The sequence below is a fragment of the Trachypithecus francoisi genome, unplaced genomic scaffold (assembly GCF_009764315.1).
Source record: "Trachypithecus francoisi isolate TF-2019V2 unplaced genomic scaffold, Tfra_2.0 Lachesis_group2, whole genome shotgun sequence".
NCBI lineage: Eukaryota > Metazoa > Chordata > Mammalia > Primates > Cercopithecidae > Trachypithecus > Trachypithecus francoisi.
In genome coordinates this window covers 141,942,621-141,964,455 of record NW_022681465.1, presented here as the reverse complement: position 1 = coordinate 141,964,455, position 21,835 = coordinate 141,942,621, and the positions used below count along the sequence as shown (strand labels likewise).

The 21,835-nt window shown below is 43.4% G+C and overlaps 1 protein-coding gene across 2 annotated transcripts in view; it reads right to left on the bottom strand.

Annotated features, from left to right (window-relative positions):
- GRIA1 (glutamate ionotropic receptor AMPA type subunit 1) overlaps window positions 1–21,835 on the bottom strand; it is a 326,869-nt gene that overhangs the window by 99,520 nt on the left and 205,514 nt on the right. For both annotated transcript variants that reach the window (XM_033180678.1, XM_033180679.1), the window contains exons 9-11: window positions 18,353–18,463; window positions 17,436–17,642; window positions 8,285–8,655 (exon numbers count right to left, since the gene is read on the bottom strand). In XM_033180678.1, the coding sequence (XP_033036569.1) occupies window positions 8,285–8,655; window positions 17,436–17,642; window positions 18,353–18,463 (689 nt within the window). The remainder of the gene's footprint in view (window positions 1–8,284; window positions 8,656–17,435; window positions 17,643–18,352; window positions 18,464–21,835) is intronic.

The following is a 21,835-nucleotide window of genomic DNA, read 5'->3' as shown; positions in this document are numbered from 1 at the left end:
AGCCACCATTTATGGCCTGGATTTTCCAAAGTATATGAAAGGAAAGAAAAACACAGCAATCAGATTTCATACTTGGAATCAAAAATGGAGGGGAAAGGGAGAAAAATTCCCTTAAAAAATATATAAATAAGATATTCCAAGTGTGTCTAAATGCAGTAAGTACGTACGAAGGTTGTTTTATGCCTCACCATTCTTTTAGGGCTCTCAAACTGGTGGCGTACAAGCTGAAGGTAGGCATGCTTTTGTTTGGTCTGCACAGAGTTCCCATGGCAATGACTGTCCAGAGCTGAGGGGGAGCTATCCTCTCTAGCTGACACATGCATGTGCAGTTCATCACAGCCGCCGGCTGACTTCCACTCCTATGATATTGAACTTACACTAATTATCTGTGTGATTTTGGCTATGTCCCTTCCCCTCCCTGTCACCCAGAATCCTCGCCTATCAAATTGGGATGGCCATGTTAATCACGTTTTTATTTTGTTTATTGCTAAAGAAATACTTAATGAATAAATAAATGAATAATTGGTACTCAACATCCCTTTCAGCTCTGTGAAAAACTTTCTGAAAATTTCCCTATTGTAATTTTGGAGAAAAAAAAAAATCTCTCCCTCAATTAAACTGTTCAAAGTATAAACTTCCAGAACAATCTAGAGAGAGCAATTATGCTTCCCCCTTGCTGATGGCCAGAACTGCTGGCTGAGACACAGAAAATGATGGTTACATTTGCATATCCAGTGAAGGCTTTTATTCTCCTGTCACTGCACTCATTTTAACACTTCCGTGCTGCTTTTGGAGCTTGTGAAACTTCTACTCTTCTTCTCAAAGGTCTGTAAAACTGCTCAGTAGCAGAACCTGGTTCTGGGTCTCACCATCAGGTAGCAGAAGATTAAAATGGAAAAAGTAGGAGCCATTGATCTGGAGTTCCACACCCCATCCCCCATGATGGGGGCCACCCCTACACAGTCCATGCACACTTCACACCTGCCATGACTGCAGAATCACCTCACCTGGGACAGTCCCTTTGTGTTGGTGTTGCTTGCTAATGGAGAGGAAAACACAGTCAAGGGGGAAATACGCTGGGGAAACCCTTGGTAAGTTCCTCTTGCTGGCTTGGCCTGCAGAAGGCAGGGCCATCAGGACAGCCAGGCCCCTGCTTTGAAGGCCACAGTCAACCCCCAGTGCCAAGGGCCTTGCTCACCCAGCAAGTAACATACTATAGGGTAGTGAGCCAGCAGACTCTGGGCTCCATGTTTACGGCTTTCGACTAGCATAATTTCTAGCTGCCCTATGGGCCTTGCTTTTCATATTTTTAAGCTGACTTCCCTGGACAGCATGCTAGTTCAATGACCTCCAACTTTAATGCTCATCAGTCCTGGGGCAGAAGTGGGTGGAGAGGCTTATGAAACATGTAGAACTTTCTCTCCAACTGCAGTTTCAAATTCTAGAGAGCTGAAGTACAGTCTTAGAATCTGCATTTGGACAAACATCCCAGGTGATTCTGACACAGAGGGTCCCAGCAGAAACCCCCATGCCTAGTCCCAAGACCCAGATTATCTATTGCACATTTCCTGCTCATCATTTTTGACACATCCTTGTGACACTGTTCCTTGTAGAAATGAACCTGTGGCCTAAATGAGGTTTGCCTTTTCAAAATGAGAAATGTTTCACAATTTCAGGCTGCCTTCATCAACTTGCCTCAATATTCACTTTCAGGCTCTTTCTCTTCCCCACAATACTCCAGTGACATCAAGATGAGCAAGAGAAATGGGTTTGCACAGCTCTTGCTGGGAGGGGAGGACAGAGCAGGAGGTGGAAAGAGGAAGGTTTCTCATAGACTCTCAGTGGCAGAGGCATTCTGGTTGCTATGAAACTAGTGTGTGAATGCAAAGGTCAGGCTATCATTGGTTATTGGCTTGGGCTCTCCTCATTGGCCAATGTCTTTCTATGGTGAGTCAGTTAAAAGGCCCTCAACAAGGCTGGGCACAGTGGCTCACGCCTGTAATCCCAGCACTTTGGGAGGCTGAGGTGGGCGGATCACAAGGTCAGGAGTTCAAGACCAGCCTGGCCAACATAGCGAAACCCCATCTCTACTAAAAACACAAAAATTAGCTGGGCGTGGTGGCACGTGCCTGTAATCCCAGCTACTGGGGAGGCTGAGACAAGAGAACTGCTTGAACCTGGGAGGCGGAGGTCGCAGTGAGCTGAGATCATGCCATTGCACTCAAGCTCCGGGCAACAGAGCAAGATTCTGTCTTGGAAAAAATTAACTAAATAAACAAATTAGTGGAGGGAGGAGGTTATGATATCAGGCTCCAGGAGATCTCCAAAGGGCCATCGCTTCCCTGCCTGAGACTTCTTCTCCCGGGAGTAATTATCTCCACCAGGTGGAGACAATTATTACACATTCCAATACAGTTTATGATCAAGAATAAAAGAGAGAATTCTGAAAGCTAAAGTCATAATTTCCCATTTTCCTCTATTCCCCTAGCATCCTCTAACATCCTCTCATTCTCTTATTAAGGTCACCTGAACCCAGAAAAATACTGATGCTGTGGAGAAGCCATTGGGGAAGTGGGGCCGTGGGCCGTGAAGAAGCTTACTCTCAGTTCATTCGAAGGCAAAGGAGCCTTGGGCTGAGACTGCATAGTAGGGTAGCACTGGATTGGGCACCAACCGGCCATAGGTATCACCTGGGTGATCTTAGAGAAAGTGCCTTTCCTCCCCTCTCTGGCCTCAGTTTCCTCATGTGTAACATGGGGTGGGTAAACTAGAGCATCCTATTGATCCTGCCCAGAGCTAATAGTCCCTGGCACTGTAGTTCCATGTTTTCCAAATGCTTCCTCCCCCTTGGACTCACCCTTGATTCCTCCCCCACTCATCCTCATAGATCCAATACATCAGCAAGTCCTGTCAATTCTAATCTCAGAGTGAACCATAAATCCATGTCGATGACCATCATTATAATTTCCATCACTGTAATTTCCCCACCATGGCTGTGAGAGCCTCTTGCTTGGTCCCTCTGCTTCCACTCTGGACTCTTCTCTGCCCCAATTCATTTTCCTCATAGCTCCCCAGAGTGGTATTTTAGCATACAATTCAATCCTTCCCTTGCTTAAAACCCTCCAATGGTCTTCTATTGCATTTACAATAAAACATGAAATTTAAAATGTGACCACAGGGCTCTGCACGGGCCTCTGCCTCTTCCTCCAATATTATCTCAAACCCCTGTCCTCTTGATTCACAGTAAGCCAGACACACTGGTCACTCCTCCAGTCCTCGAGAGCACTAAACTCTTTTTCACCCGAGAGCCTTTGCGCATGGCTATTTATGTCTCTTAGCTCTGTACAAGTCTAGCTCATTCTCACCCATCAGCTCTTCAGAGAAACCTTCTCAGAACACTCCAAGTAAGACTTGTTTAATTCCACTTTTTGTATTATCTATTGCAACAGCAGGTTCATTTTATTCATAGCACATCCCGACTTACACATTCACGAACGTTTGTTTAATGTCTCTTATATCACTATACTGCCAGTTCCTTGAAGCAAAGGCTCCTGCCCTCCACACTCCAACATCAATATATCTTCATATCCTTAGCACCTAGAACCATGCCCTGCATGTTGTAAGCAGTTAGCAGTATCTGTTGAATAAATGAATGATCTTGACCACACATACAGGAAAATGGACGGGAAATGGACCAGAAATGAAAGTTGAGGGAGCTAAAGATAAATTTTGTCTGTGATGATTTTTATTCCTTCTTTAACATACTCCTCAAAATCTAAAATATCTATTAAAAATAGGTCTTTGGGCTGGGCACAGTGGCTCATGCCTGTAATCCCAGCACTTCAGGAGGCTGAAGTAGGCAGATCACTTGGGTTCAGGAGTTCAAGACCAGCCTGAGCAGCATAGGGAAAACACATCTATATAAAAAATACAAAAATTAGCTGGGTGTGGAGGCTTGTGCCTGTAGTCCCAGCTACTCACGAGGTTGAGGTGGGAGGATAGCTTGAGCCCAGAAGGTCAAGCTATGATGTCAAGTTATGCAGTGAGCTGAGATTGTATCACTACACTCCAGCCTGGGTGACTGAGTTTTAAAAAAGGTTTTTTTTTCTTCTTTATTTTTGAGCAAGAAAGAAGCAGGCCTAAAAGTGAATTCATGGGTCCCTTTTTAATCTCACCATCAACTTAATTAAAAAAAAAATTGTAATCTGTGATCATAGTTGAAGTGGTTTTTAACTTTCACTGTTAAAATGGATTATATAAACCAATTTATTGAATATACATTTCAAAGGGTGGGTGGAGGAGTCTTTAAAGCATTTCACTAGCATTCGCTGGCATACACCATTGACTGTGCTAATTCTGGATTCCAGTGCAGAAAACATTGACTTTAGGCACAGTGGCCAATATTGTCAGTTGATTCCCCCAATATCGATTCCTACCCTGCCTACTCTAGAGGCTGGGAAACCTAAATTCTTGCCTTCTCAGCCTCTCTTGCCACTAGAAATAATCATGGCCACTGTCCTGACCAATGAGAAAGAAGCAGACATCTGTGTGGGTTGGAGAGTATTTTGTTAAGCTTTTGTTCTTCTGATCCAAAAAGACAGAAATAGAAGGCAACACTTTTTTTCCTTCATGCTGTTTGAACATGGACACAATATTTGGGAACCGCCATCTTATGAACAAGAAGAAAAGGCCAAGATAGTTGCAGAATGGCCAATCTGGATTTCACCACAAGCTGCTACCTGCTACCACTTTCTTACATATGAGAAAGATAACCCTCTTTACTGGGTTATCTTTATCTTTACCATATTACTGTGGTCAGGTTTTGATGTTATTTGCAGATAATTACACTTGGCCACATTTTGTTGGTTTTTGGTTACTAGACATTAACATCAATTTTGAAGAGATTAGAAAGAGTTAAAGCTACTTGTGGCTAAGTGCAGATACATGCAATTCAGATGAAATTGATTTCCACAAATTCTAAATTAGTAAGGGTTTATGACATTTTCTTTAAATAAGCAGCAAGATCAGTTAATTGAAGCTCATTTGAAAGGATGTTGGATGAATGCCAGCTTTAAAAGCCCCTTCTACTGTAGCACCCAGGGTGTCTAACATAGTACTGCGCATATCAGAAGGTTGTGAAACTTACTGACTTCATCAGGAAATATATAAACAGTAATGACAACAAAAGTTTCTATTGATGTTTTTCATTGTCTGCTTAGTCTATAACTTTGATCACTGTCTTAGCATCCTTGTCTTTTTGTCTGGTTCAAGGTAAGATGAAGTACACGTCTCTTCTCTTCTACATATATTTCCAAGAAACATTTTGATACATTCTCACTCTCAAGGGAGATTTTATAGGCTCCTAAACTCTGGGATTAACCAAGGTTGGCTTGATTAAAAAGTCCATCTCAAGTGGATCAAAGTTCTAACTAACTCTGGCAGTTCACCCTTGTGTCTGTCCGACCTTTCAGCCAAAGTCAACAACCCTTCCTCCCAGTTCCTATGAGAAGAAGCCTTAGGAATCCAGATATTGCTGGTCTCTGGAGTAAACCACTAGCTATTTCTGCTTTGTTAATGGACTTCTCGAGAAGAAGGTATTAGGCTTTCAAATCAGTGTGAGCCGTGGTGGCATTGTTTCTTCCAGTGAAGTTTAGACAAAATCCAATTAAAAAAATCAATAACATAATAAAATAAAGCATCCAGTTGTAGCACTTCCTGTGTGAAGGCTGGGTACTGCGTTACAGGTTCTATACATACTTTTAAACTTTCCAACGACATTTGAGGTAGGAACTGTTATTTCCATTTTATTGATGAAAAAGAGGCATAGAGTGGAGTTGTTTTATTAAAATCAGGGAGGAGGGAGGCTGGGTATGTTGTTCAGTTTCCTCTTCACTCCATGTCAACTCCTACGATACACTACTGGAACCCTCAAAAGCCCAGAAAGCACAGTTTGAAAATCCTCTTGCAGCCAGAGGTCACAAACTCAAACATCCTCTGGGACCAGCTGAGTAACACAGGAACAAAGAAGGTCAGGTTGGAGCTGGGGTGAACCTTGAATGTGCGGACCTGTTCAAGAGGACAGCTACCACTCAGTTTCGGACAACCATTGCCAAATTCTGCACAGATTAAACAAAAACATGTCTGACAGAAGATTCAGTTTATGGACCACAAGATTGAAACCCCTGGAGGAATAGTGGGGAGAAAGAAAACACACCCTGAGATCATAGCATAAAGGTGCTATGAAAAGATGAGATGCTCACTGATGAAGGAAATAAAGGAGAAAAAACAAGTTCGTGGGTCTTTTCTGACACCTGTATGTTGTGATGGCCGTACATTATACTGACTAGTTAGGAATTGTTTCTTCCCACTGTTTATCCACGGGCCTGATTTATTTTTAAGCAAGCCCTTCCCCTGCTTGGTTCTCTCTACTCTTCACCATGTGTTTGCCAGTATTGGCCAAGCAGCCAGTCTCACACCTCCTCTCCCACGCGCCCCCCCCACCCCCCACTGTCTTCTTATTTAAAGAAAAACAAGATTGTAATGAACGACGAGACTTTCTAAGTTATACAGCAGGCAAAATAAGTCCTGAGGGAAGCTTGTTAGAAAGAATTTACTCCATTGCCGCTTAGGAATATTGGTCCTTATTGACATTGAAATGCAAAACGTAGATGGGTGGTAAAGATGCCTCCAGGACATGTCTGTGAGACCTTGATATTATGCACTCATGCCTCCAGATCTATCCATGGAGGCCAAATTCTGAGCCATGACTCCCTGTAGGCTTTTGAAATTTGGTAATCTAAGAGAGTGCCTACTGGAAAAAGAGTTCATAGACATTAAGCAACTGTAAAAGGAAATAGAGTCAGTGCTTATTTATCAGGCAGATTGGTGGGGTATTGTGGCATGCACATCCAGAATGTAGTCAAAAGAACAGGAGGTCAATAAATGTGGGACTTAGCCTAGCCTGGCAGCTTTCCTACCTTTTCCCCCACTCTATCCTGTCCACCCTTTCTCTTTTCTTAGCTTCAGTCCCTTTTTTTTCCCAAAATAAATTGTGTTCACAAGTCCAATATATAAAACAGACAAAAATGGAGCTATTCTGATTCCATATTGGGGGCTAAAATCCCACTGATTTGGTTACCTGAATGTTTTCAATGTGATATCTGAGGCACCATTGAGAGATTCCATTTTCTTTTCCTTTTTCTTTTTTTTTTTTTTTTAAGATGGAGTCTCACTCTGTCACCCAGGCTGGAGTGCAGTGGCACGATCTTGGCTTACTGCAACCTCTGCCTCCCGGGTTCAGGTGATCCTCTCACCTCAACCTCCTGAAGTAGCTGGGATTACAGGCACCTGCCACCACACATGGCTAATTTTATTTTTATTTATTTTTTATATTTTGTATTTTTAGTAGAGACAGGGTTTCACCATGTTGGCCAGACTGGTCTCAAACTCTTGATCTCAAGTGATCCACCTGCCTCGGCCTCCCAAAGTGCCGGGATTACAGGCATGAGCCACCACGCCTGGCCTGAAATTCCATTTTTTAATCACAAGAAACAAATTTACATCATCACTGGAACTAGATTATTCCCAGAGTCTTACTCAGAACCAAAGAAAAGGAGAACCTTTTTATCGTGAAGATGAAGACGCCAACATCTACTAGGGTGAGGTGACTTTCTGAGGGCCACATAAAGGGCCCATGTGCTAGAATCAGTGCTAGAACTTACTCATAGTCCAGTGCTCTTCCCACCATGCAGAAGTAGTAAAGGACAGCGTTCTGAATCTCAGCTCACTTGCCTACTAACTGTATAACACTGGCAAGATAGTCAACATTTCTGTGGTTCCTCATTTGTAAAAAGAGACATGATGGGAGTACCACCTTATGTTCCTGTAAGGACTCAATGAGATAAGGCATGCACAGAACTCAGAACCTTGCTTGGCATTTGGTAGATGCTTCGTAAGTGTTAGTTGTACCACACATTGCTCCCTTCTTTCCTCTGTACCTTTCAGCTACAATGCATCAGTCATAATTATGCCTATTAACCTTGACAGAGCACATCAACCATACAGCAGACAGAGATGGCCCAGCCACAGGATGATCCAGATAATCCACAGCATGCAATGGACAGTTGACTGTAAAGAATAGTTGAAAAACCGAATACAGTAGAGTCTGAAATAATTCATCTCTTTACTTTCCAGTATTTTTTTTTTAAAAAACAAACCAACAAAAACAAACAAACAAAAACAAAACCATAACATTAGGCAAAGGGATTGAGAAGAGCTGACTGACCTGGGAGAAATGTCACATCCTTGCTGCATGAAGGCTCCCAGAGAGAACCACAAACTGTTGAATATCCCAAACTCATTGGACTGGTCACTGGTTGTCTGGTCCCGTCCTTCCTCAAACTCTTCACTGTGCCATTCATAGGGACTGAAGCGGCTGACCAGGAAGAGGACGACACTCACTCCAATGTAGGCAAAAACAATGCACATCCAAATCTCATAAGCCAAAGGATCAAGGAAGGAGAAGACGCCCGGCTTGGATTTCTGTGGTTTTTTAATCATGATGGAGATCCCCAAACTCATAAATGGTTTGGAGAAATCTATAACTTCTTCCCGGACCAAAGTGATAGTTAAGGGAGCCACAGCCACATCTGCTCTCTGGAAAAAAAAAAAAAAAAAAAATGCAGGTGAGCTCAGCAGCCCTTTTCATTCTCTCATTTGTCTTCTTATTGTGACTATTCTTTTGTGTCTTAAAGGATATGAGAGTGGGAAGGAATCTTTGAAGTCCAACCCCTCCTACTCTATAAAATATTTTTGATGAATGGATGGTCAGCTCAATATCTTACAAGAGATTTTCTAATTATTTGACAGTTCTGAATGTTAGAGGCATCTTCCTCATACTACAAGAAGGAAGGTGTTGTGATACCTGCTGTTTTTGCTCGCTCAGCAGCTCCCCCTACTTTCTCTGGCAGGGGAACCATTCTTGCCCCACTCTTGGTCCTACAGGTTGGAATGAGGCTGATCCCTCTGGCTACATGGGGAAGCAGGTGACCCAGGTCCCAGCCAATCCATGTACCCCACTCCCCTGGCCAGAATCATCCATTCAGAGATGACATAAGATTCAAATGGGTTTACTGAGAACTAGTCCTGAGAGATTCAGAGGATGACCTCTGATGTCATAATTTGGGCCACTGTAAATTCAGGGCTTACCCTGGATTCCCTAGGAACTTGTGTCAATATATCCCTCTGTATTGACACAGAGGAATCCAGGAACATGAGCCAATACTTCAGTTTGCCTAAGCCAGTTTGAATTGGGTTTCTTTTTCCTGCAACCAAGATAGTCCTGACTAAAGGCAAATTTAACTAAATAGACATTTATTGAACACTTACTATGTGCAATCTCCAGACTGAAAGTTGTAGGTAGACTATGGTCCTCACCCTCAGGAAATTACAAATTAGTAGGAGACACAGAAACACGCAAACAATTTTCCAGTCTACAAGGTGGAAAGGGTATGTGTTATCCAAGATATACAGAGTACTACCAGAGACCAGGGAGGGATTCATTCTGGCTGCGGAGATAAGGGACTGCATCTGGGAAGAGGTGGCATATAAAGTAGGCATTGAAAGAGGGGTAGGATTTTGACAGGTTGCTCTGGCATGGAACAGCATTCCAGGAGGAGGGAACCATGGGAATAATAGCCTGTGATGAAAAGGTAAAGTAGTGTTGCAGTTATTTTCTTCTTCAGGAAGAAGTCTAAGAAATACATATATAATACAGTTTTTAAATTTCAAATCCAGCATGCAGATAAACATAAAAAGGTTGCAAGAAATATTCATCCAAACTCCAAAGGCTGGAACAGTTTGGAGGGCTCAGAAGAAGACAGGAAAATGTGGGAAAGTTTGGAACTTCCTAAAGACCTGTTGAATGGCTTTGCCCAAAATGCTGATAGCAATATGGACAATAAAGTCTAGGCTGAGGTGGTCTCAGATGGAGAGGAAGAACTTGTTGGGAGCTGGAGCAAAGGTGATGCTTATTATGTTTTAGCAAAGAGACTGGCAGCATTTTGCCCCTTCCCTAGAGATTTGTAGAACTTTGAACTTCAGAGAGATGATTTAGGATTCTGGTGGAACAAATTTCTAAGCAGCAAAGTATTCAAGAGGTAACTTGGGTGCTGTTAAAGACACCCAGTTTTATACAGGAAGCTGAGCATAAAAATTTGGAAAATTTGCAGCCTGACAATGTGATAGAAAAGAAAAACCCATTTTCTAAGGAGAAATTAAAGCAGCTGAAGAAATTTGCATAAGTAACGAGGAGCCAAATGTTAATCCCCAAGACAATGGGGAAAACGTCTCCAGAGCATGTCAGAGGTCTTCACAGCAGCCCCTCCCATCACAGGCCCAAAGACTTAGAAGAAAATTGTTTTGTGGGCGAGGCCCAGGGTCCCTGTGCTGTGTGCAGTCTAAGGACTTGGTGCCCTGTGTCCCAGCCACTCCATCCATGACTAAAAGGTGCCAAGGTACAGCTTGGGTTGTTACTTCAGAAGGTGGTAGCCGCAAGCCTTGGCAGCTTCCATGTGGCATTGAGCCTGCGGGCACACAGAAGTCATGAATTGTGGTTTGGTAACCTCTGCCTAGATCTCAGAAGATGTATGGAAACACCTGGATGCCCAGGCAAAAGTCTGCTGCAGGGGTGGGGCCCTCATGGAGAACCTCTGCTAGGGCAGTGCAGAAGAGAAATGTGGGGTTAAAGCCCCTACAGAGTGTCCCTACTTGGGCACCTCCTTAGTGGAGCTGTGAGAAGAGGGCCACTATACTCCAGACCCCAGAATAGTAGATCCACTGAGAACTTGCGCTGTGAGCCTGGAAAAGCCACAGACACTCAACACTAGCCTATGAAAGCAGCCAGGAGGGAGGCTGTACCCTGTAAAGCCACAGGGGCATAGCTGCCCAAGACCATGGGAACCCACCCCTTGCATCAGCATGACCTGGATGTGAGACGTGGAGTCAAAAGAGATCATTTTGGAGCTTTAAGATTTGACTGTCCCACTGGATTTCAGACTGGCATGGGGCCTGTAGCCCCTTTGTTTTGGCCAATGTCTCCCATTTAGAATGGCTGTATTTATCCAATGCCTGTACCCCCATTGTATCTAGAAAGTAACTAACTTGCTTTTTTTTTTCAGATTTTATTTTATTTATTTACTTATTTTTTTTTTAGACAGAGTCTCACTCTGTTGCCCAGGCTGGAGTGCAGTGGCACCATCACGGTTCATTGCAACTTCTGCCTCCCGGGTTCAAGCAATTCTCCTGCCTCAGTCTCCGAGTAGCTGGGGCCACAGGCTTGTACCACCATGCCTGGATAACTTCTGTATTTTTAGCAGAGATGAGGTTTCACCATGATGGCCAGGCTGGTCTTGGACTCCTGACCTAAAGTGATGCGGTCACCTCAGCCTCCCAAAGTGCTGGGATTGTAGGTGTGAACCACTGTGCCTGGCCAACTAACTTGCTTTTGATTTTTCAGGCTCATAGGTGGAAGGGACTTGCCTTATCTTAGATGAGACTTTGGACTGTAGACTTTTGAATTAATGCTGAAATGAGGTAAGCCTTTGGGGGACTGTTGGGAAGGTATGATTGGTTTTGAAATGTAAGGACATGAGATTTGGGAGGGGCCAGGAGCAGAATGATATGGTTTGCTGTGTCCCATATCATGTGGGAGGGACCCAGTGGGAGGTAATTGAATCGTTGGGGCAGGTCTTTCCCAAGCTGTTCTGGTGATAGTAAGTCTCACGAGATCTGATGTTTATTATAAGGGAGAATTTTCCTGCACAAGCTCTCTCTTTGCCTGCTGCCATCCACGTAAGATGTGACTTGCTCTTCCTTGCCTTTCACTATGATTGCAAGGCTTCCACAGACATGTAGAACTATAAGTCCAATTAAACCTTTTCTTTTGTAAAAAAACAAAACAAAACAAAACAAAACACTAAAACAAACAAACAAAAAGAAATATTCATCCTTAGGCACCCAGCACATGGAATCACCAACCATGCCTTGCTCTCCTGTCTTTCCTACCTCTCTCCAATGGCAGAAGCACTGGCATCTACTCAATAGAAATCCACTGCTCCTGTTGGCCTGAGATCAAGAGATCCTGGAAACCTAAGAGGATTTCCAAGGACAGATGCCATGGCATTCATTTCTGAGATGAGAGACATGCTATGCAGGTCTGTTCAAGGCAAATGTCTTTCTCTTATGCTGTACAACAGTCCAGATGTGAAGCTGGTGACAGATGCTGTGCAGATCAGGGCCCTGCCCACTCACCAGCTGGCTGTTGCTTAGAGATTTCCTCTGGTTACTTTCATTGTCTGGGATTATTGAGAAGGTGCTTTAAGTGGAATAGAAATCCTGGTTTCAGGATAAATTAAGTTCTCACTTGTAGAAAGAAACTTTCCATTAATCAACTTGAAGTCTGGTGTAAATTTCACAGTAATTCTGTTTTTTCCCCTAATACCCACTGCATAAATCTTGATAATTTTTACAAACAAGACACTGTAAGGGAGAAGGTATTTACTTTTTTGTTTGTAAACCAACAGAAAAAGAATGGGGGAGAAAACTAATGGAAACGACTTGGAGGAATTGACCACAGCTTATCCAGAAGGGAGGTGGATGAAGACCAGCTCTGAAAGGGATAAATGATATTGCAAGGATTTGTTGGATGCTTCCTAATGTGATTTAATAAGAGATCATAGACTGGAAATCATTGATCCATATTGCCTTTTTTTTGGGACAGGGTCTTGCCTTGATGCCCAGGCTGGAGTGCAGTGGTGTGATCTTGGCTCTGCAACCTCTGTCTCCTGGGTTCAAGCAATGCTCATGCCTCAGCCTCCTGAGTAGCTGGGATTACAGGGATGTGTCATAATGCCCAGTTAATTTTTTTTGTATTTTTAGTAGAGGTTTCGCCATGTTGGCCAGGCTGGTCTCAAACTCCTGGCCTCAAGTGATCTGCCCGCCTCGGCCTCCCAAAGTGCTGGGATTACAGGTGTGAGCCACCGCACTTGGCCTGTTCCATATTGTCCTAAAGCTTAGTTCATTTTGTAGTTAAAAAATGTGTTCAATAGAACATTATTTCTGGAAGGATGGTCAATAACATGAAAATAACATAAAAATAAACATGTTGGGGGCAGGACTTCCCAGAACGTTTACATGACCACAATGCACTGAGAATTTCCAAGAGTGGTAAGTAGAATGTAGCATTTCCAGAACTATTTGGCCATAGGTCATTCACCTTCCTAAGTATCAAGAGGTACCCATGTATGCAGGATACACACATACTGGGAGATGGTAAGTTCAATTACTTCATTTTACAGATAAGAAACTCATGTCTAGGGAGGGAAGGTTGTTTGTGCAAAGCAGTAGTATTTTAGCTTGGTTAGTATCGACTGAGAGGCCTCAGAAATTGATTTCCACCACCAATAACTGAGGTTCTCACTGGAGCTTCACTGGGTAGTGGAGTTCACAGCGGATTTCACACCGGACTGCTCTTCTCTACAACTCGCTAATTCTGTTGCCTCAAATGAAACCGTTGTCTTTTTGGATGTCAATTTCCTCATTTTAAAAACAGGCATAATAATTCTTGTTTTACCAATTTCACAGTCTTGTTTTGTGAGGGTCAAGATAATTCAAAATACATGAGAGTACTGTGAAGTGTGAGCACTCAAAATTACTTTCTTAAACTGACATCTTGTGACAATGGTTCTCAAACTTGAGTGTGTAGCAGAGTCACCAGGAGGGCTTTTAAAGACACACGCCAGAATTTCTAGATTCAGTGGGCCTGGGGTGAGATGTGAGAATCCGCATTTCTAATAGGTTCCCAGGTGATGCTAATGCTGTTGGTCCAGAGACCACACCTCTAGAATCACTGACCTAGCAGATCCCAAAACAAAATATGTGACATCTAGAAACTATCCTGGGAAAACAGCATATAGTTTTCATGTGGTAGAAAAAAGCATAAAGTGAATAAAACTATCAGAAATGGAGATCTGCTCTGACCAGGCACTGCATAGATGAATATTCCCCATCACAGCCTGTGGTGAAGAATTCATGCTCCTTGTTTCACAGGGGTGGCCCCAGAGAAGTCATGTGGCCAGCAAGTTGGCAGAGTTGAACTCAAATCCAGGTGTCTGTCTGCAAAGCTCATTCTCTTTCTGCTTCACCAAGACAAAGGACAGACAGGAAAGACAGCTGTGAAGGAGGCACCAAGATACACCATGTGAGGAGCAGAAACTTCATTTGCAGCATATGGCATCTGCAAATGCAGACATTTGCTGTTCTCTCAGTTAATATTGGCTTTACCGCCTAGCATTTGGATGGTGTGATTTCTACAGAGGCAGTATGTCCCAGCGTGGAGTACAAAAGCCAGAGCTGCATGTTCTGACTCTGCTTTCACTCGCTGTGTTTCCTTTGCCAAATTATCTAATGTAGAGGCCCTCAGTATCCTCATCTATAAAATGTAAACAGTAATCTTACCCACCTCATGGAGCCGATATGCAGAGTAAATGAAAGAATGTGAGTAAAGTATTCAGCATAGCACCTGGCACACGCCACACGATGAAATGTGACTACTATCATTGTTGACGAGAACAAGAGGGAGGAAAAGGAAGATAAGAGAGACCCTGATTGACTTAGTTATTTAGAAAGCCACAGAAAGAATAAATTTGGAGGCCTTCAGATGAATTTTTCCTGATCTCTAGTGGTTGGTGGTTGAGAGATGCTTCTCCAAATCACTCAGTTCTTCCCTAAGGGAACAGAAAAGGAAAGCCAAACTAAAAAGAAAGGCTGAACATCTGATTGGGGCCATCACAGAGTCTTCAGAACACAGTTTTGTTTTTTTTTTCTTTTGAGACAGAGTCTTGTTTGTCGCCCAGGCTGGAGTGCAGTGGCACGATCTCGGCTCACTGCAAGCTCTGCTTCCCAGGTTCACGCCATTCTCCTGCCTCAGCCTCCTGAGTAGCTGGGACTACAGACACCTGCCACCACGTCCAGCTAACTTTTTGTATTTTTAGTAGAGACGGGGTTTCATTGTGTTAGCCAGGATGGTCTCGATCACCTGACCTTTTGATCCTCCCGCCTGACCTTGCGGCCTCCCAAAGTGCTGGGATTACAGGCGTGAGCCACCACAGCCAGCCAGAACACATTTTTTACTTGGCAGAGGAACAGGCCTGATAAAGAGGAGGCTACTGGGGCAGGGCTGGCTGCTGAGGCACCCACAGGTAACTCCAGCTGGCCTGAGCCCTGCTGTGCCAGTGACTCACCGCCGGCTGTGTTGGCTACTGGGGGTGATCCTGGCATTGTTCTGCCCACACTGCAGACTTTTAACCAAGCAAACCACATTACATGAGGTGAAGGTGAAGATAAATGCTAGAGAAGGTGAAAAGTGCACAGCAGTTGCCATGGGGATGACCTTAAGAGCTTGTTGGGAGTTCCCATGGAAACCAGCCTCTAGATGCAGCATGTACCATCCAGTTCTCTACCTTTTGTCCACGGAGCTTCCCAAAGTGAGAGGCGGTAAAGGGAATAAGAAAGGGGAGAAGCACATCCCTTTCCCCAACTCAATAACCACCTTCACATGTCATCTCGAAAGCCACCTCCCTGAGGAAGATTTCCTTTATTCCATCTTTTTCTTCTTTGAATTCCCTTTGTATGTCTCTCATGGCCATCATGGCTCCTCTTGCCCTGATATGAAACAAGAAGATTTATCATCCTCCTCAGTGGCTGCTTGTCCTTATGAGCACTTAACATTGACCTGGGGCTTGCCATATGCTTTAGTTTCTGTGAGTGAAGCCATGTTGGTCCCTTCCCTGCACAAGGCAGCTGGAGGCCTCTTCCATTGCCTTTTATTGTCTCTCTACTCAAATAACCTTCGTGATCTCCCAATGCCTACTGAATCATCCACACTCTTCCTCTTGTTATTTTTTACTCAAATGCATCCCTGACTACTCTTCAACCCAAGTCCTCAACAAAAACCATGCGTTTTCTCATTCTCCTCTTACACCTTACTTATTTCCACCACCATCCTATTGTTTATATTTTAAAAATTCCTGGGCTTCTTTTCTCTCATCTGTTTATTATTACTATTTTTGAGACAGAGTTTTGCTCTTGTGACCCAGGCTGGAGTGCAATGGCATGGTCTTGGCTCACTGCAACTTCTGCCTCCTGGGTTCAAGTGAATCTCCTACCTCAGTCTCCCAAGTAGCTGGGATTACAGGTGCCCGCCACCACACCCAGTTAATTTTTGTATTTTTAGTAGAGATGGGGTTTCACCATGTTTGCCAAGCTAGTCTCAAACTCCTGACCTCAGGTGATCCGCCTGCCTTGGTCTCCCAAAGTGCTGGGATTACAGGTATGAGCCGCCATGCCTGGTCTCTCTGTCTGTTTAAATATGGACATTTTTCAAGTTTCACATCCCCACTGAGGGCTAGACAAACTCTAGTTAGCCCTTAGCTGAGCCATACAATGTAGACTGCTTATTCTATACTACCTTTTACTACTTTCTCACATTGTCTTTTCTACCCCACAAAATGTTAAAAGATGGGGTCTTTTCTACCTCATAAAGTATTAAGCAAAAGATCAAATCTTTTGCTTCTCAATAATTCCCTAAATGCTTAAAACAGTGTGGGGCATTCAGCAGCTTTTCAAGACTGCTGTAATTTATTGAAGATTTTATAGCAATTGTGCATGGAGTTATTTCAAGTGTGATGAGCATTATAAAGATAAAATAGATCTACCCCTGTTACACAGATAACCATTATATAAGGCAGAGTAAGCCATTAAAAAAACTCAGCAACTAAATTCTATAGGGGAAGGCGAGAACAATTAAAAGGGACATTCATACCTATTATGAGAAGAAAGAAACAACACCCTGAAAAAAGTACTATTTGATACAGGTTTTGAAGGAGTGGGATCTTAGGGGTGGAGAATGGAAGGGAGCACTCTAGGGAACAGAGTAAGTGAGGGACATTTGACTGAATTGGAAATTTCATGAGAGGGCAGGAAACTAGAGAGGCAAGTAACTAGAAAGTTAGGTTGGATCCAGATGCATCTAATACCAGAGAATAAACTGATACTGAGAGAGCCACAAGTGACTCTTTGTAGGCTACTCAGCAGTCTGCCTCAAGAAAATTGATCTTGGAGCTATGCTGTCCCCTGTGTTGGACAACAACAAACTGAAGTCACAAGACTGTGAGTGGGATTGAGGGAGCTGGGACCGGTAACCTGAACAAAGAGTGTCTTAAGAAATTGGATTTTGGGTGACTCATCTGTTCAGCAGCAACAACACTCAATTACAGGGTTTCATAGACATCTGTGGGCAGGGCCACCCAACCACCAAATGATTTCCTGTCAAACCCTCTGCCTCCGCCCTCTAATTTCCCGCCGTGCAGTGAACTTACTCCATAGACCAGCTCTCCCACCATGCCATTCCAGGCCTTCGTGTCAGGGTCTCGGGCTCCGTATTTTCCATCACTGACGATCTCCAGACGGTAGGAGTAGCCCACGTGCTTGGCAATCTCTGCCGCCAGCTCTACACAGTAGCCCTCGTAACGGTCATTGCCCTCAAACTGATTGGCGTTCTTCTTGAGCATCACATAAGGATCTTCCTGGAAGAGAAATGGGGAGATAGGAGAATGTGGGTTATGGGTTCACCTATGGGTAGGGAGGACTTTGTCATGGTATAATATCACGTTTGGTTAACACTGGGGAAGGCTCTCTAGCCCCTCAATCCACTTCCTAAATGTCTTCACTCCTTAGCCCATTACAAGCTTCTAGGGTTAAGGAAGTAAACTTTGTTAAAATAAGAATGTTTCATCACTAAGATATGGCGTACAGCTTTTCAAATTATGTTCCATGAGATTTTGTATTTTTTGGAAATACCTCTGGGGTCATCTTGAAGGGGAAATAGACTCTAAACAGACTCCAGGTTTCTCATGACCAGTCACCAAAAATTACAGCATCTTCACTTATAGCTACTTTATGTATTGGACTTTCTTTGAAAAGGGCTTCTTTTGAGGGAGAATGGATGAAAACCAGAACAATTTAGTGTCACCCTCATGTTTTTAAATATGGGAAAGCTGGCTCAAGAGAAGGTAAGTAACTCACTCAAGGGTGCAAAGGATGAGAGAGTGAAACTATGAGATACAAAATGAAAACTCAGAGCCTCTCACTTTCAGGGCATTCCCTTTTCAACTTGCTGCTTTTATCTATTACACAGTTTGACAAGAAGAAAGGCTAGCTTTCAGTCCCGGTGGAAAACCCTTGTGCTGGCCTAGCTTGAATCCCAGGTAACCTTGATGAAGGACTGAGTACTCACTAGGATTGTTGTGACGATATATGTTCTGTTCTGAACACTTGAATTATCGCCCCCAGCTTGGGCATCGGTGGCTGCAGGGACAAACTTATCATCTTCATTCCAGTAACCGATCTGTTAATGAGAAGAGGGTGGAGATGTCAGGTGGGCCAGCCTCCTCTGAACTGGCCTGCTCTGGATCACCCAGTCAATACTAGAGACAGGAAAGTAAGGAGCTCATGAAGAATTGGACACACTGAGCTCTAAAATATTGGTAAACAGAAACAATAAGAAGCACAATGCTTTTATTATTTATTGGTAAACAGAAACAATAAGAAGCACAGGTGCCCCCAATTTTGCCCCCAGGGAAAATCCCCAAAATAATTGGTTCAGTTTGGAAATTGCCCCCTCCAAGGGATAAGGGCTTAACTGTTTACACAGCCAGACTGCTTGGTACAATGCAAGCCAGGACCATGGGATTTAATTCCCTGCAGTTGTTCACAGGGCCAAACCCCTCTTTCCCCCATGTCTACTAATCCTGCCCTTCAGTGAGCTCATTCCAAGCTATAGTTGGAATCATATAATTTAAACATTACATTATTTTACTTTATTTTTAGGTTAACAGTATTTTTCCATCTAGATTTAACTTCCTAGGATGGTTGTTTATCCTTTATTTTTTAGAATTTCTTCTGTCTCCAAGTATAGACTATTATAATAGTATAGAGGAGTGCCTAAAAATTATGGTTGACAATATTAATTTTTCAAATTTGAGTAGGTTATTTATACTAATTCATTTTCCAAGGTCTTTCAAGAAACATTAATTGAATTGCTATTGTGCATAAGGCTCTGAGCTAAAACATTAGTGTTGCCTGTTGTGAGGCAGGGTTGACGAGATGCAAAGAAATCTGAGAGATAGGCCTCACTCTGAGAATGCCTCTGGTCTACCATGGGAAGACATGACATGACCGCAGAAGTGACAAGTGAGTGGGCCTAAGGAGTTCAGAGAAGCAAAAGCCAAGTGTGGGATCTTATGCAGGGAAAAATGTAACAGGAGGAATCAGGGCTTATGATCATGAGAGATGAACAGTCTGGACCAAAACCTTTCAGGTTAGGGAGAATATGAGCCAAGATATGAAGACAGGAATCTGACCAGATGTTTAAGTTCTGTGGGTCCTGCGTGGAAGATGGAGTTAGCTCAAAAGGGCAGTAGGTACCTGGGAATAGGTAGCAGAGGTTTTGAAGGCCAGGCTAAGCAGTATAGACTACACCTTTAGGCAACAGGGGGTCACTGAAGGTTTGGAAACAGCAGAATGACATGACTAATACACACACCCACACACACTCACACACCCTAAAGCTATGCCTCCTATACTTGTCTCTCTTTATCTCTGTCTCTAAACACTATTTGCTTTAGACAATTGTGTTTTGTTTTGTGATCATTTTACTGGCTCTAGATACAAAGGAAAAAAGGAAAGAGAACTAGAAGTGCAACGCAGAAGGATGAACAGGTCTATCAACAGCCAGAACTCAGCGTAGGCTCATAAAAACTGAGGTGCTTGCCAAATGGTCAGCTGAAATGTCACCTTCACCTTGATGTCCTTCCCAGTTCCTTCAGTTGGAAATAGTTTTTCCTGTAATCTTGCAGCCATTAACAACAATAATTGCCAGCACTGATGATGCTCTTGCTATGTCAGAGGCTAAGTGTTCAACAGTTTTCATGCCATTTCGCCTGGCTTGTGGGAGTATGTTAATTTGCCCAAGGTGAAGCAGTTGCAAAGTGGTTGAGCTTGTCCTAGAACCCTGACAATCTCTCTGCAGAGGCTGCGTTTAGCCACTATGCTGTTCTTCCTAAGAAGGAACTGGGCTCTGGACTTGAAATCATATTAGTTATCATTTATTGAAGGCTTGCATTTCAGGGACTTTCTAAAGTGCTTTTCATGTTTTAAAACCTTTCATCCTCACAAAACCTGCAAAGTGGGTAGTTAATTATCTTTTCAATTTAAGTATGCAGAAAGTGAGATGTGGAAAATGAAGTAAATTTCCCAAGGCCACGGGGTAGCTGTGGAGCCAGGATCTGACCCAGGGAGACCAACTCCAGGGCCGTGCCTGCCACATGCCAGTGAGCTGCCAAACAACCCTGAGTGCCTTGTGTACGTTCCGATTAGAGCCCTGGGTCTAGCTGTTTGTGTGTCTGTCCCCATCTCTCCACGGTGCTATGAGCTTCTCACGGACAAGACTGAAATAAATATACTTGTTCCAGGATTCCTGTCTTAGTTCAGCACATCTTTTTCCCAGAGAAGCAGCTCAGGAAATGTTTGTAGAGGGAATGAACGCATCCAGATAGCAGTGACCCAGCATGCACACGGTGCACCCTATCGATGCTGAGACAGTTCAGAGGTCTGACGGGGAGCATGTCTCTGAGGATACTGCATGGAGGTTTACCCTCAGTGCAGGCATGTGTATGATGTTCCCTGTGAGGGATGCTGTTAGTCAGTGTGGAAGGAGACATTGCTCTCTAATGACAGAAGAACCAGAAACCCATGTTTCTAGAATGTCAGAACTGGAAGGGGACTGAAGAAGTATTTTGTCCAACTTTTTCCTTTTTCACAGGGAGAAGCAGAGGCCCAGAGATCACAGGATTTGCTCAAGACAGTCTCAGTTCCCTCACTTTTGCAAGGACCGTGTTCTAGGGAACCCTAAGAGACTTGTAGGGCCCTTCACCACTCATGGAAGGTGGTGAGGGGCAGTGAAGAGGAGGGAGCTCTGGCTTCCTCATCCTTGCTCCAATGGTCAGCTCTGCTTTTTATCTATTTCACCTATTGGGATTCCCCTCGAGAGTTGCCTTTTACAAGGAGCCTTCTGGCTGAAAAATAGATGTTTAAAAGCACTCTTGTAGTATATTATGATGTAAAGTTTTCTGCTTTTTTGGGTATTGTTTTGTTTTTAAAATATCCACAGTACTTTTATAACATCTTTACACTATGCAAATAGTGCAGGTAGGCTTAGGATTCTTTTCTCTGCTTTACAGATGGGAAAACTTAGGCTTAGGGAGATTAAATTATCTAACAAAATAATAGGTTATATAGTAGATTAGTGGCAGGACATAGAACCCAGGTCTCGTGGACCTCAAAGGTAATATTATTTAATAAAATCAATACAAACCTGGGAAAATATCTGTCAAATATTTATCCCCCTATAGATGGTGCTAAGGTTTTTGTTTGTTTGTTTTCTTTTCCCTTTCTCCTCCTTCTTGTTCATTTTCTTCCCTCTCATCCATCCCTTCTCCCTTCCTCCCTCCTGTCCTTCCTTCTTTTCTTCCTCTCTTTCTTCTTCCTTCTTCACAATTAGTCCACAGGTTTAAATATTCCTACTCAAACTGCACAACCATCAGTAGAAAGGAAGTTGCTTCCTTTGACATGCAACTAATTCCTCTAAAAGCCACTGAGTGTTAAGATGTATTATTTTAAAAAAGAGGGAGCCCAGTGGTCAAGATATTGGTGTCTGGCC